Here is a 15,177-nt window from a genome sequence, read left to right as displayed (position 1 = left end):
TGTCTCCAGTGCATAAGCTCACAATGTACATATAAACAGCAGGTAATAGATAATAGATCATAAATCATAACTATAATTATAAAATATACTATAAACAACAATTGATAAATCCCAAGATACCAATAGAAGATAAGTAGGAAAGATGAGATGAGAAAAGAGTCAGTGCTGTGGGAATTATGTGTTCAGCAGAGTGGTGGTACCGGAGGTATCTTTCTGTCTAGTTGTTTTAGCATGCAATGCTCTAGGCATCCTGAGGGGAGAAGTTGAAAGAGATTATGTCCAGGATGTGAATGGTCTGTAGATATTTTCTCAACCCTCTTTCTGATTCATGTAGTATGCACAAATAGAGTTATAAATATAAAAAGTATATAGTATACTCATCATCACATATATGCAGTGTGTGCCCCGATCCACAAGGATTCTTTTTAGTATATATCATTGAAATAATAGGACTGATTTTCAAGATTGTTTTTATTAAACATCATACTTGAAAGGTAAAATAATTTTCTTTTATTTCTTTGTATGTGAATAGTTCCTGCTATAATATAATTGCCATTTTCTTTTAACTTGCACACCTTTATATACTTTATTATTGTTTTAACAGAATTGCCTGTCTTATTCCTGCTCTGTATGTATTTATAATTTTATTATGCTATGCAAAATGCTACATTTGGCATGATTATTCTATTTGAGGAAGTTAAATTGGTACCTCAAATAGATCTACATTTCTTTTTTTTTTTTTAAACAAGTTTTATTAAAAATTTCAACAACAAACAAATCATTACATATTTAAATCTTTTCCTCCCCAATATTCTCATAAAACACAAACAAACACAAACAAACATAAAAATCTTTTAGTAAAGTACCTTGGCCCCAGTTACCTCTCTTTGCATGGGCAGCGCATATCACTCTTCACAATTCTATCTCATTTAATCCATCTTAATTAAATGATTAAATTTATATCTTTTGCCCATTCATTATCCCTCTATCTTTTCTTATAATAATAAAAAAAAATTTCTCCTGAAATCACTAATCAGAGTATGATGCCTTTCTATCCTCCCCTAAGTTAGTAAAATTAACATTCAACATAACAAATACCCAATATCTACATTTCTACAACAGAAATTATGTGGATTTAAAAAAGAAGCTATAAATCACAACCTTATTTTGTTTTCAAGTGAAATGAAATTTTAGTCCATTTTCAGTCCATGTAGTAAAAATATACTAGGATATAGAAATGTTTTACCTAATCTTTTTATCAAATAGCTACAACAAACACTATTTGAAAAAGAAATAACAGTTTTATTTGTTTAAGAGGTTAAAGAAGCATACAGTTTATAAACTATAGAAGTCAGCAAGTGTCTTACAGTTTTAATCAGAGGTGGTATTCAGCAGGTTCTTACCAGTTCTGGAGAACCAGTAGCGGAAATTTTGAGTAGTTCGGAGAACCGGCAAATACCACCTCTGACTGGAGATTTTACAGTATCCTTCCCTTGCCACACCCACCAAGCCATGCCCACAGACCCGAGAGTAAAAAAATTTGAATCCCACCACTGGTTTTAATCCTCAGAAGGGGTGTATTTGTTTTAAGCCTGACATATTTGAAATTTTATGCTTACATTGTTACCTGTTTACTAATCTCACAGTATGGTCTTTACATGTTAATATATAATATTGCTTATTGTCTGTCCCATACTCTTTCAAACCTTATGAAAAACATGGCTCTATCCCTTTCCAAGCAAGGGGATGTTACTGATGTAATGTATCATAATTTCAAAATGTTTTTAACTGTAGAAAGACATTCCACGGAGGGAATAGTAAATTTGGTCTTTTTTCCCGAATTTTATTAGCTTTGGTGGGCAAATTTCTTTTGAGGAACAATTAGTGCAAACCCCTCTTTTTACACAGCAGTATAGCCTTGTACCACATTTTTTTCTACAAAAGTTTGATTTGGATATAGTCAGGGGTGGGATTCTACCAGTTCACACCTATTCACTAGAACTGGTTGTTAACATTCTAAGCAGTTTAGAGAACCAGTTGTTAGAAGAAATTACTGGCCTAATCCTGTAAGGAAGGCAGGAAGGAAACATTCTGGTGTTGCTTACAGAAACTGCCTCTCTGTTAACCCTTATTACATTCTTGGCAGGACTAGATTTCCTGTCTCAGGGACTTCTCTGGAGTTTTTTTCCCCCTCCTTTGCTGGTACTTTGCTTGTGTGGAGTGACCATTCAAAATTACAATGGCACTGAAAAAGAGACTTATGACCATTTTTCACACTTACGACTATTGCAGCATCCCCACAGTCATGAGAGGCCAGGTGAGGAGATGCATGCCTCGATGTGAGTGATATTGAGTTGGCCACGCCCAGCCAATAACATGACCACCAAGCCATGCCCACCAACTTAGCCATGCCCACAGAACCGGTTGTTAAAAAATTTGAATCCCACCCCTGGATATAGTATGTGTAGTATAACCATTTGGATAGAGATTCCTTTATTGTTGTATAGTATCTGACTTTGTTTGGAAATTATATGACATGTAAAGAGAACCTGTGTTAGAGAATATTCTAAATAACATTCACAAATGTGATAATAGTTCCCTATGAACAGGGTATATCTCCTGTTAATGAAAGGAATAAAAGCAAAAAGAAGCTTTTGCTTTAAAAATGTTTGTTTTGCCTTGTCTACCTCAAACAAGCTGCTGAACAAACTTCCAAAGTTTCATTTTCTCTTTGAAGTGAACTGCCAAATTACTGTTCAATGCAGAATATAGTGTGTCTTCATCTAGCTGGCAAAAGAACTGTGCAGCTGCTGCAACTGAACTCATTCAGTTGAACACTGTGACTCAAGTCATCCTATTTATTTAATATCAGCAGAGGTGGAAGGAAGGCAAATACGGTGTGGCTATTTCAAGGGTGCTCTTAAACACATCAAAAAACACTTCAGCATGAGGATCGTCTCACTTTTTTAAAAAAACACCCAGATTTAAGGGTGTTTTTTTTAAAGTGTAAAATCAGTATTTTACATTTTGTTCCTGCTTTGTTTGTTTTTTAGATTATTCAATGTGCTCTCCATTTTTTTGCATTCATTTGTTAATCAAATATAAATAGCTGTGCATCTCACTAGAGGCAATTTTGGCAATGCACAACAATAGCAATATATTCCATTCTTTATGTTGTGATATTTTATGCTGTGGGCTTATACTCAATATCATTGAAATGAATGGCTTTGTATAAATAACTGTGTTAAGCCTTCGTGAAGTAGGTGCTCCAAGCTACTAATACAGTGCCTCATTCTGTGGAGAAGGCTAATTGTAGTTTGTGTGAAATTACTGTTGCAATTTATATCTACAATCAAAATAATTTTACTGAACACATCTATATTTCTATACGTGAGAGTAGAAAGAATAATTATCAGTTCAAACAGTTTTTCCCTTTTTAAGTTTGCAACGTTCATGTATATTTAATTACACAGCTCCAGTTCATAACGCAGTAATACTCTTATTTTATTTCACCTTCAGTTTTATGGATTCCCAGCTCTTCAAATCAGTATGTTTTCTCAAGCTGATAAAAGGTGGTTTTCCTTGTCAGTAAATGGAGATTGAATGTTGTTGTTTTCATACCTAGTACATTTGTTATGGTATCAATAGCTTTTCTTTTCTATGGCTGGATTAGGTTGCGTCCTTTTAATAGATCAGCTAAATAAATAAATTTTCAGAAAAGGGGACATACTTTTTTGCAGATTTTAGTATTATATGTTTCCTTTGATTTTGTTAAAAAATAGGGATAGTTCTTCAAAATGCAGCATGCTACCATAGTATAGTAATTAAGGAGTATTTACTCAGCCCCATTTCAGAGGAGCTTCATATTGCCTTGACTCAGTAGATGGCAGCACCTGGATGGCTTTGTCTGGATTAGGAAACCTGAATAGGGCTAGTCCTGGTGAATCTTTAGATGAGAGATTTCCAGGAATGTAGGGATGTCACCTAGACCATGAAGATGAGGGAATCTCTGGAAAGACAACAGCAAGCAATCTCTGCTATCAAGAAAATTACATGGATATTTCCATGAAGACTAGGCTGAATTAAATGAAGAGTGAAGGCTCCTGGACCATCCTGGCCAAAGAAAATAGAAGGCTAAATGCAAAGTGTATAGGCTTCCTTCACTCAACCAAGGAATAATTCAAATAAAGACAATGTATAAGAACAGTTTTATGCATGTCATGCATAGGAATCATTAATCAAAAGGCAAATTTGTTTTCATTTCATCTTGGTCTGAAAGGAGGGAATTGTATTGGGAAAATACAGATCCACAGGGGCGTGCATAAGCGCACCAACGTGCCTACCGTCCCTGTCCTATTGTTTCTCTTATTCTTCTTTTATTTTTCTTATATGTACCCATTTCATGTATTCACAACTATGTATACACTTATACTTATTATCTTGTAAACAATTGGCAAATCAAATAAATAAATAAAAAATAAATAAATGTGTTCTCCGATTCCTTGTCAGTGCCCTGATAGTTGGGATTAATGGTTGTTGGTCCAAAGTATCAGGAAATCACTGTATTACAGAAGGGATCTACTTTGCTTGAGGGTAAATTGCCATTTTCCAGCACAAAAGATGCAGTAGGACCCTCACAAAAGGACTGTTGGCTTTAAAATGTAAATTAGATGAGTGTCTTCCTTTTTTGTACAACAAATTATCTGTTGAATTTGATGGATCATGCTTTTGTCCCTGTGTCCAATTTTTCTACTTCATATGGATTCAGGATGGATACTGTAAAAAATAGGATGCTTAATTTCCTAAGTCTAAAACCAGAAATAGTCTTCTTTGGTTCTTAATCTAACTAACAATGAGATGTGCATTCAGACCACATTCTTTCAAATACAGGAATTTCACAGATGGCTATTAATTAGGGGACTGATATGAAAGCATGTGATAGTTCGAGTTTATAATTTTGTAACACATAATTAAGACTGATCATTTTTGATTGTATAAATTGGAAAGATATTGTAGCTAGGAGAATAGAGCTATGTGAATCACTGCAATCTACATTCATTTAAAAAGTCTTTTTCTGAAACAGTAATAAAAGAAGGATAAAAGTTTGGCTGTTACTAAATTTGGTGAGGGGGAAGTATTGAAAAGATGATTCCAAAAATGATTGTAAGAATGATAAAACTTTAGCTACATCTATCCTGGAATATGAATTCATTATTAATAAAAATATATTAGTAAATTTTCCTTATATCAAACCAAGTAGGTTTTTATTATTATGGTGATTGCACACTCAATCGGATGCATTTTTATCCACCTATCAAGATCTTCCGAAGGACTTGGGATAGGCAAATATTGCTCTTTAATAATAATAAAGATATTGTAATTTTGAACTTAGATTCACAGTTTCATACTGGTGGAAACTTAACAATTCAAGTAATCGAAGACCTAAGCAACCTCTTGGATATTAATTTTTAAGGTAGCATCTAAGAATATAAAAGTTTCTAACCAGGGTGGGTGTTTTTTCCTTTTGTTTTTTATAAAATCAGGGATAAGTTGGATAAATTCAATATTAAGAAAGTCCTTTCGGTATTTTTCTAGGGCTCCAATCACAATTGTCTTTTTGTTTGGGAACTTAGATCTCTGAAAGTACAGGAAAGATAAGAGAATAAATATCAATCTTTAACATATGAAAGTTGAAGGATAAAATAGAGAAGGCATGTTCTGCAGGACCAAACTATTCTGTGCAACTTTTGGAAATCAAATTTGGGGCAAGATGCTTTTGTCAGTTTACATGGACATAGGAAGTAAGTAGAGTTTGGTTCGATTCTGAAGAATACAGTGCTGTCAAAATGTAATTACAGGTAGTCCTTGACTTATGACCACAATTGAGCCCAAAATTTATGTTGCTAAGTGACAAATTTATTGAGTTTTGCCCCATTATGATCTTTCTTACCACAGTTGTTAAGTGAATCACTGCCATTGTTAATAACACGGTTGTTCAGTGAATCTGGTTTCCCCTCAACTTTGCTTGTCGGTTGCAAAAAGGGGATTACATGACCCTGGGACATTGCAGCTGTCATAAATATGAGTCAGTTGTCAAGCATCCAAATGTAAATCACATGACATGGGGATGCTGCAACGATCATAACTGAAAAATGGTCATGACTTTTTTTAGTGCTGTAACTTCAAACATTCACTAAGTGAAGTGTTGTAAGTTGAGGACTATCTGTATATGGGAAATAGTTATAGTTTATGTTAAAAATTGGTAGGTTTGTATGGTAACATTGTTTAACTTTTTGCTAAACAGACTGATATTGGGTACCATAATTGGGACAGTGAATGGGAGAACAAGGCTAGAACCAACTGTGCTGTCATTCATGTGTTGGGAAAATAAAGCTTGAAGAGAAGCAGCCAGAAATGTGAAAGAAATTAGGGGAATTTTGAAAAGAAGATTGTGTTGGTTATGGTTGGCTCATTAGCTATTTTATTTTAATTATTCAGCTGCAAGATGGTAATACTGTAGAATTGGAAATGTATCTCACCATATCCAAGATGTAAATCTAGAAGCAAAACAATTTAAATGTGTAACATATTTAAGGAAATTTGTTTTATTTATGCCCTTCTTGTGACATCCTTTGCATTGCACGTGGCAAAAAAGAACTGATCCAGTTCTGAATTAACAAGCAAGAGTGAGTAGGAGCAGGAAGTGGCTGAAGATAGGTTGAGTAAAACTATTCCTACAATGATGTGTTCAGTTTGGATGTTGCAATTGAGGGAGGATTCAATAGAACTTCATAAATATCTATAGGCAGCATCTGTGATATGATCCCCATGGCCATTATTTAATAATTTAAAAACAAGCAGATACTATCACACATTGTTTACATAATAAAAGTTGAGGAATTGATAGCCTTATAACCGGCAGAGAATGCCAAGGAATTACTCAGTTTGGTTCAATACAGCGCAATAGTTCTTGCATGTCAACATTTCTCTTCATATAGATATTACCTCAAACATGTAGGCAGTGACTGCCCCTAAATAACTTTAATTGGCTCACCAAATCTTTGCTATGGAAATGCTTGCTTTCTCTGGTTTCAGGTGACTTCTATACGGCAAGAATATGAAACCAAACTGAAAGGTCTAATGCCAGCATCTTTGCGACAAGAACTTGAAGACACAATTCTCTCACTAAAATCTCAGGTAAAGAGTTTATGTTCTATTTGTCAGACTAGTACAGCAGCGTGTAATCTAGGATTTGCTAGTTCAAAGAGCTGACAAAAATATCTATAACATGCTGGTATAAGCAATGGAGTTTGACAATTAATAAATAGCTCATCATCTCTACTTCTGGTTTTTTTCCCCCCTCAGCTAGTCCCAACCTTCACTCACAAGAGTTAAGTTTTTTTCTCTCTGCACCAATATAAAGAAAGACGTTTAGCCTTTTTGATCTCTTAAGTGATGATGGCTCTAGCATTTGATATTTAAACATGAACATACTTTTTTTAAATTTGATAGTTTTTGCATAAACACCTTTTGTTTTTCAAGCATGCATGGCTTCTGTAAAAAGACATTGGTGCATCAGGGAGAATAGTTTGTCTCTGCTTACTATTGTCAGCATGGTCCCACATTGGAGTTTGTGAAGTTACATTTTTCAGTCTGTTGTTGAACAAGCAAACATTCCAATACCGTGATGTACTAATTCCTCTTCAAGCAAGAACGTTTAGAAGCTACTTGTTACTTGGAATAATTTTGCTACCCTGACATTCCTTTAATACCAAAGGTTTTTAGAACAAGATCAAGTGGATGAATGGTATTTGTTAAATCAATTCACACTTTATAAGGTAATCATCAACAAAAAATTTCTTTTGCAATAGATATATTTAGTAAAATAATAGCCGGTCAGAAAACTATATGAACCGGTCATATGTAACTTCCTGTAATTACTAAGACATTGATAGGAACTAAACTAAAATCAAAGACTAGAAAACCTTCAGTAGTTACATTTTTCCGATTCACATAGTCTCAAAAAGGGTTGTTATTATTTCATTTCTCATCTGGAAATGGTGCACTTGGATTTGTCACCTTGTAATACTATTTCTAAAGGAATTGCCATGGCAAATGAGTATGATAATGGCAGGTGCTTTATGGGTATTGTTGATACTATCACTGATTTTGAGAAGGAATTCCTGCTGGTGCTCAGGTTCATCCAGTATTGCCATTACAAATAATAAAAGGGAAGAACTGATTATCTAGGAAATTGGTTAATAATACGTGTGATTTATGACTGGCATGCAAACTTACCATTGTTAGCAATTGAAAAGTCCCCAGGTTCCAGTGAAGTGAATTTGGGGTCGAAATTTGATTTCAGTCTTCAAAGCTTCTGCTAGCATACATAACATTTTAAAGGAGTAAAAGTAACTCCACACTTTTAAAAGTGAGTGCTCATATACAAAGCATAGCTCGCAGCTGCCTGTGCAGTGAACTACAATATCCAGCTACAGGCTGTTCTCTCAACAGCTTCTGAAGCACAGGTGTCTTCTCTGAAAATTGTTGAAATTCCTGTTTCAAAAACATCAGCCAGAAAGAACAGTGGAATCTTTGCACCTGTCAGGACTGTGAATTGTTCCAGAGGAATGAGAGGTCTGGGTTAGGTAAAAACACCAACAGAGCAGCAGTAACAACGAACAAATAGGAAACATTCACTTCTCAAACAAAGCTCTGCTTATATTTAAAATATGCTGGCTGCCTCAAGCTCCTCAATTTTGAGGCTTTTCACTGTGTTCTTTGTCTTCTATCCTAGCACTTTGCTAATTGAACTTTTAGAGCATGCTTATAACCTTACTTTCCCAACAGAGTTTTTGACCACCCTTCAAAAGTAGAATCCTATGTCTGTGTCTCACAAAGACATGTGTAATCCATTAATGTTGATACTTAAATTGCATCAACTTGGTATTCTTATGCCAGTGTTCAGTTTTGAAATCTTTGCATTTCTTGTAAACAAAAATTAGGGATTGCATCCCCCCCCCCCAAAAAAAAAGTGTAATACCACATGAACATAAGAACATGGACAGTATTCTCAGAAGATGAAATGCACTTGATCCCAATTTAGGCTGTTTGACATTGGGACATCAATCCCAAGATTTTCAGGCCATAAACAGGGCTTAAGCAATATTTCTGAGGAACCGCAAGCAGATCTATTCATAAATCTGTTATATACTAGAAGCTCTTCAGTCACAACAGCTGTATTTTCTAGGTAAATTTTTTACGAAAAAGAGCATCGATTCTACAAGAGGAACTGAGCACATATCATACCAGAAGGTAAGCTAGTATCTTTTACTCCAATTGTTAGCTTGCTTTTAGTAAACACAGCCACTTCAAAAAGTTGTGTATCTATAATTATGCAGTTTAGTAAGTCTGAACAGCTGGCGGGTACAAATCTGATCTGGGCCTTGCTTTAGCACACCTGAGACACTGGCTCAGTTTATGGTTACAGGGCTATGAAGTGGCACCATCTTTTGAGATAAAGTACAATGATACAGTTTATAATCTTCAAGATTGCATCTTTAAAGCCCAAGATCTTTACCCTCCTTGTCTTTTTTTAGATTGTTCTCCTGTTATGCAAAAAAAAAAAAAGGACAAATGTTGCAATAACAGCCCAAAGGTGCTTTGTACTCTTTGAAAAGAATGACTCACAAGAATGTTTATGTCACTTCAAAGTGATGTCACTGCTTTCTTTCTTTTTTTCTTTTTTGCAAATTAAGAAGAGTCTTGACTTCTGCAACATTTCTGTTGGGTATAAGATATGTAAATACCAGTTAATTAAACTAGAAGGCATGACTCTAATTTAAAGCTAGATCATATCTACTACGTAGGCCTTTCTATAGACTTTTGCCACACTTCAATTATGTTGCAAGATTTGTGCATAAAATTCTGGTCCAGTTTAAACTTGAATATTTTATGCACAAACCAATGTAGCTTACAGCCCTGGGATTTTCTGTTCGTCTGTCATCTAAGTACTCAGAGTTTTGATCAGGATCAGTCGAGGTCACATAAGTGTTGCCATCTGCTATGATGAAACTTCAGATCTTACCTCCATAACCTGCTTTCTGGTCTTCAGTTGTTCTCTTCCTGGTAACCATAGTTTCCCAATTGAAACCATAATTGAAAATTATTCTGAATTAATCCAAGAAGTCTTTCATTTTAGTACTAATATCTGTGTAATGGGGCATTGTTTCCAGGAAGTGAGAAAAAAATCTAAAAGATGTTAGGATTATCTGTTGTACAAAATAAATGGATAATTGATGAGAATATTTTATTCTTTAGGTAATTACTGAAGGTGACGGTTTGATTCAAGTGTCGAATGGATTTCTTTCAGCAGGTTTGAAGATTTGGATCTTTTGAATTAATCTGGGAGATCAGTGACTGTTCTATAAAATTAGATTGTGTAATTAAGGAATAAAAGTACACCCTTATTCATTACAGTATTTTAAGTTACTACTACACATTTGAATCATTTTATCATAAAGATTTTATGTTTTTGATATATTCACTAACATATACTTTATTAATTTACATATGAACAACATAATTTTGTTTGCTCACATTGCTTTTGTCCCTTGTTTCATAATGCAGTTTTTTAAAATACATGCTAAAATCAAGTCCTTATTATATTATATTGTCCAAAACATGTTAAAACCTATATGGTATTGCTTCATGTTCTTATGTTACATTATTAAAATAGTTTTGTACATTTTTGTTTCAATATTATTTCTGTTTATCACATTGTATTTACTGTAAAAGGTATCTACATCAAAGTATAAACATTTACAAAATTCTTTTGTTGTAGTTTGTATGGCAGGATACAGTTTTTAAGTCTGCTGATTATGGATATAGTTTTGGCTGCTCAATTTGAATATAAGTACTAAGAATATATGTTTTATTCTGGAACGGCTCACTTCTCAATAATATGGTATAGCATGAGAGCTAAGATCAGGGATGTCAAACTCGATTTCATTGAGGGCTGCATCAGGGTTGTGTTTGACCTCGGGGGGCCGGAGTGGACGCCTGTGGTGGCTTGAGCGCTCTGCCAGCGAAAACATGCTCCCTAGCTCCATTTTTGGCTGCGATGGCCTCCTGCAACCCTCTGCCAGTGAAAATGGAACTAGGGAGGGTGGCCCTCCTGAGCTCTGTTTTCACTGGCAGAAGCACCACAGGCCGGTCCTTCGCTGTTTCCAGGGTGGCCCTGCGGGCCAGATCTAAGCACCTTGCGGGCTGGATCTGGCCTATGGGCCTTGAGTTTGACACCCTTGGCTAAGATAGTTTCACAGAGTGGACAGTGAATTCTTTCTCCTGATCTCCTTCTTTAGTATATAATTATATGGTTTGTTTCCTTGTGCCATTCCCATTTCATGTACTTTTGCTATTTCCAATGCCATGCATAGTTATTAATACCTGCTGTGATTAGGAAGTAACAAGCCTAAAAAGAACTATTAATATTTCCATTACAAGGGACTAATTACATGATTGCATATTTCCACAAGACACTATGCACCGCATCCAATCAATCTTCTGAAATCATTACGTGAGAAAAGACCACGTTTACTTGATTTTAAAAATCTAATGCTTAGGTGAGTGATAAAAGAAAATATATTAAATAACAGTCTATTTCTGAGTACATGATATCAACTGTAAGGAGGAATTTATTTACCTCTCTAATATATATAGATGTAGCAATTAGATCTTTTGGTCTCTCACAACTGGAGAAGCTCTGTGTACAAATATTAAAATACCAAACTTTTGATTACCAAGTATTTTGACAAGAAGATTTGAGCGATAGTTTTTATTTTCTGGAGAATCGGAATTATAATATTTTAGTGCATTTGACATTCTTACATCTTTAGAATACTTCAGGTGCTTTGTCTAGTTGACTTTCTTATGATCCTATAAAGTGAATGACAATTATTATCTCCTATTTTGCAGAAGAGGGATAAAGGAAAATTTGCCTAAGGTCATGTCATTTGTTAATGGCAGAAGAGTGTTTCATATCAGGAACTCCCTGATTTATGAATTACAGTTATAGGTTTATTAATATTTTCACTTACTGACTGCCTATGGCATGTGCTAATTTCAGAAAGTACAGTGGAAGTTAAAGACTGCTTTGCATATTAATTCTTCAATAGTAGTTCTATTGATGACTTCCTCATCTTCTGCAATTGAGTTTCCCTCATTATTTCCAGCTATACTCACTGCAGAATTCAATGAACATATAGATAGTCTTCAACTTATGACCACAGCTAAGCCCAAAATTTCTGTTACTAAGCGAGACAGTTAAGTGAGCTTTGCCCCATTTTATGATCTTTCTTGCCACCGTTGTTAAGTGAATCCCCGCAGTTGTTAAGGTAGCCATATGGTTGTTAAATCAATCCGGCTTCCTCATTGGCTTTGTTTGTCAGAAAGTTGCAAAAGATGATCACATGATTCCGGGACACTTTAACTACAGTTGCCAAGCATCTGAATTTTGATCACATGACCATGGGGAAGCTGCAATGGTCATGAGTGTTAAAAATAGTCATGTCATTTTTTTCAGTATCGTTGTAACTTTAAACAGTCACTAAACGAACTGTTGTAAGATGAGGACTACCTGTACCTATAATGTAGGATCAAGGGTTCACATTTCAGGCACTCCCAAACATGAAGGAAAGCACTATTAAGAACATGACCCCAGAATAAGAATTCTAAGCATTATGAACAAGCAAGCAAGGGCTATTAAATTAAAGGTTTAAATGCATGACTATAAATCAGGGATCCAGTTCGCAGCCCTGGACAGCTAGTAATGTGGCCCCACAATACCGTACATTTTTAACATTATTTGATTTTATATTATAAAACTATATTATATATGTTTTATATGTGGCCCAAGATAATTCCTCTTCACTCAGTGTGGCCCAAGCAAGCCAAAAATTTGGGCACCCATGCAATAAATGATAATGATTTGTTCTGTACTGTTATAGAAAACATGTGTTCCTTTGATTAACTATAGCATAGCCTGCCTTTTGATATTTCTAACTTTGAATTAAGGGTGAACCTACCTCAGTATAGATGCAGGATGACATTTTGTAGGATATATCTTGGAGCTTATAATTTAGAGATTTTTGAAGAATCCCTTCTTTCTCCAGCCTCAGGAAGCTTGTGGATTAAAGATATAAACTGAAGCTGCAGCATAGGTATTTTGAAGACCAAGGGCATCTGATGCAGGAGATGACCAGGCTGAGTCCGAGGGTAGGTTCAAACACACTATCAGAGAATAGAATAGAATAGAATAGAATAGAATAGAATAGAATAGAATAGAATAATAGAGTTGGAAGGGACCTTGGAGGTCTTCTAGTCCAACCCCTTGCCTAAGCAGGAAACCCTACACCACTTCAGACAAATGGTTAGCCAACATCTTTTTAAAAACTTCCAGTGTTGGAGCATTTACAACTTCTGGAGGCAAGTTATTCCACTGATTAATTGTTCTGTCAGGAACTTTCTCCTTAGTTCTAAGTTGCTTCTCTCCTTGATTAGTTTCCACCCATTGCTCCTTGTTTGGAGAGTCTACACCCCCACAAAAGACCTAAGTCCAGCCCCCCTTGAAGTCCATTGACCTTTATCTAGCACCCATTTGCCTTGTGGTTCAGATTCTTGTGTGTAGGTAGCATAAAATAAATTTGTAGAACTTTTGAACACTATCCTGACTTCTGAAATCAGCAGAGATTAAAAATCTAAGGATGAATTGAACAAACCAAAACTTTTATTCAATATTTAAATGACAGGCCAGGGCAGTTGTTGAGGACTTAATGAGAGGAAAGGCAGGGACATTCCCAAGGCCATCAAATGTGCTAAAACGCCTCAAACATCAGTCAAAACCATCTAAACTGGCAGCCTGTGGATTAATTCATCTAATTTATGCCAACCTCAGTCTGCCATAATCATGTATGCCTACTTCTGCCTTAAGATACCTCTTATTATTATTCATGTACACATATGCACACTTTTCTAATTAGGCATCACAAAATTAATCCCATTATCTTCACACCCCTAATAATAGGTCAGATCCTCCATTATATTCTGACTGTTAAAGTTTTTCAAGAATAGCTTATTTAGTTCTGAATATTTTTTCTTTCCTGGAAAAGTAATTGCTGTAGTCGATGTTATCTATTGTTAATGTAGTCGATGTTATCTATTGTCGATGTTATCTAAACTCACTTTTAGTGAGTTTCTATATTATTTTCCTGTTCATGTTTTTTTGAAAAAAATTACATATATGTTTTTTTTATTATGATTGAAATACCCCACCTCTTTCTTGGATATGTAATATATATTGATGGCTTAATTATAAAATGGGGGTGTGGGTTTATTTTTTTGCCTCCTGCAGCAGAACTGATGGGCTGTTTTATTAGTTGTCCAACTCTCTTAAAAAAACAACTTTATTAGTTCACGCTGTGTTCAGACTTGCCCTTGGTAAATAAGGTTCTAACACTGACAGAAAGAAAATACTTGTGCTTGCTTTAACAACTAGGAAAGGTTACACTAAAATATAGGGCACCCTTGATGCTAAGTAGTTCTAACACATCATACAGAAAGAGTATGGATTCTTTTTTTAAATATTGCTCTGCCTTTTGAAATCTCAATATGCCAAAGGCACCAGCATCAGATCTGGTTTTGAAAGGGAAAAAAAGGCACTAAGAACACCAAGCAGTAGTTGAAAAGATTTTGGAACACAAGGTCATTTTAATTCATACTTTTCTCTTTTAAAAAGTCTCAGCTTTGATATTTTTGCTGAGAAAAAAATACTTCCTGCTTAAATTGTGTCATTAAAGGCAAGTTGCCTCTTTCAAAGCACATTATCAAAGAATGCTGAAATTGCAAGATACTGAAACAAAAACGTATCATTGGTTTTAAGTATGGTAACCAAACACTTCTTAAAATCCTTTGTGCTGGTGTTTTTTTTTTCTATTCACTCTTTTTTAACTACAGTATTTTAAAAACAAGCCATGTCCTATTTACATCTCACAGCTTAAAAACCATTTAAATTGCAAGGTTGTTTTATTTCCAGCATTGTTCAATTAATCTTGTAAGAGAGAGAGGGTCTTTTGATTCTATTTTTTAAGCATAATCTTTTCAACAAAGATTTTTACACTT

The 15,177-nt window shown here is 34.9% G+C and overlaps 1 protein-coding gene across 3 annotated transcripts in view; it reads left to right on the top strand.

The window, feature by feature from the left end:
- Positions 1 to 9,319, top strand: part of CEP112 (centrosomal protein 112) — a 284,870-nt gene extending 275,551 nt beyond the window's left edge. For all 3 annotated transcript variants that reach the window (XM_087956092.1, XM_087956091.1, XM_026678787.2), the window contains 2 exons: positions 7,096 to 7,197; positions 9,251 to 9,319. In XM_087956092.1, coding sequence (XP_087812218.1) covers positions 7,096 to 7,197; positions 9,251 to 9,319 — 171 coding nt within the window. The remainder of the gene's footprint in view (positions 1 to 7,095; positions 7,198 to 9,250) is intronic.
- Positions 9,320 to 15,177: the final 5,858 nt, after the last annotated feature.

This window comes from Notechis scutatus, chromosome 2 (assembly GCF_049901735.1).
Source record: "Notechis scutatus isolate UNSWTSFEM ecotype Mainland chromosome 2, rNotScu1.2, whole genome shotgun sequence".
Classification (NCBI taxonomy): Eukaryota; Metazoa; Chordata; class Lepidosauria; order Squamata; family Elapidae; genus Notechis; species Notechis scutatus.
This window is presented reverse-complemented; position numbering and strand designations above follow the sequence as displayed.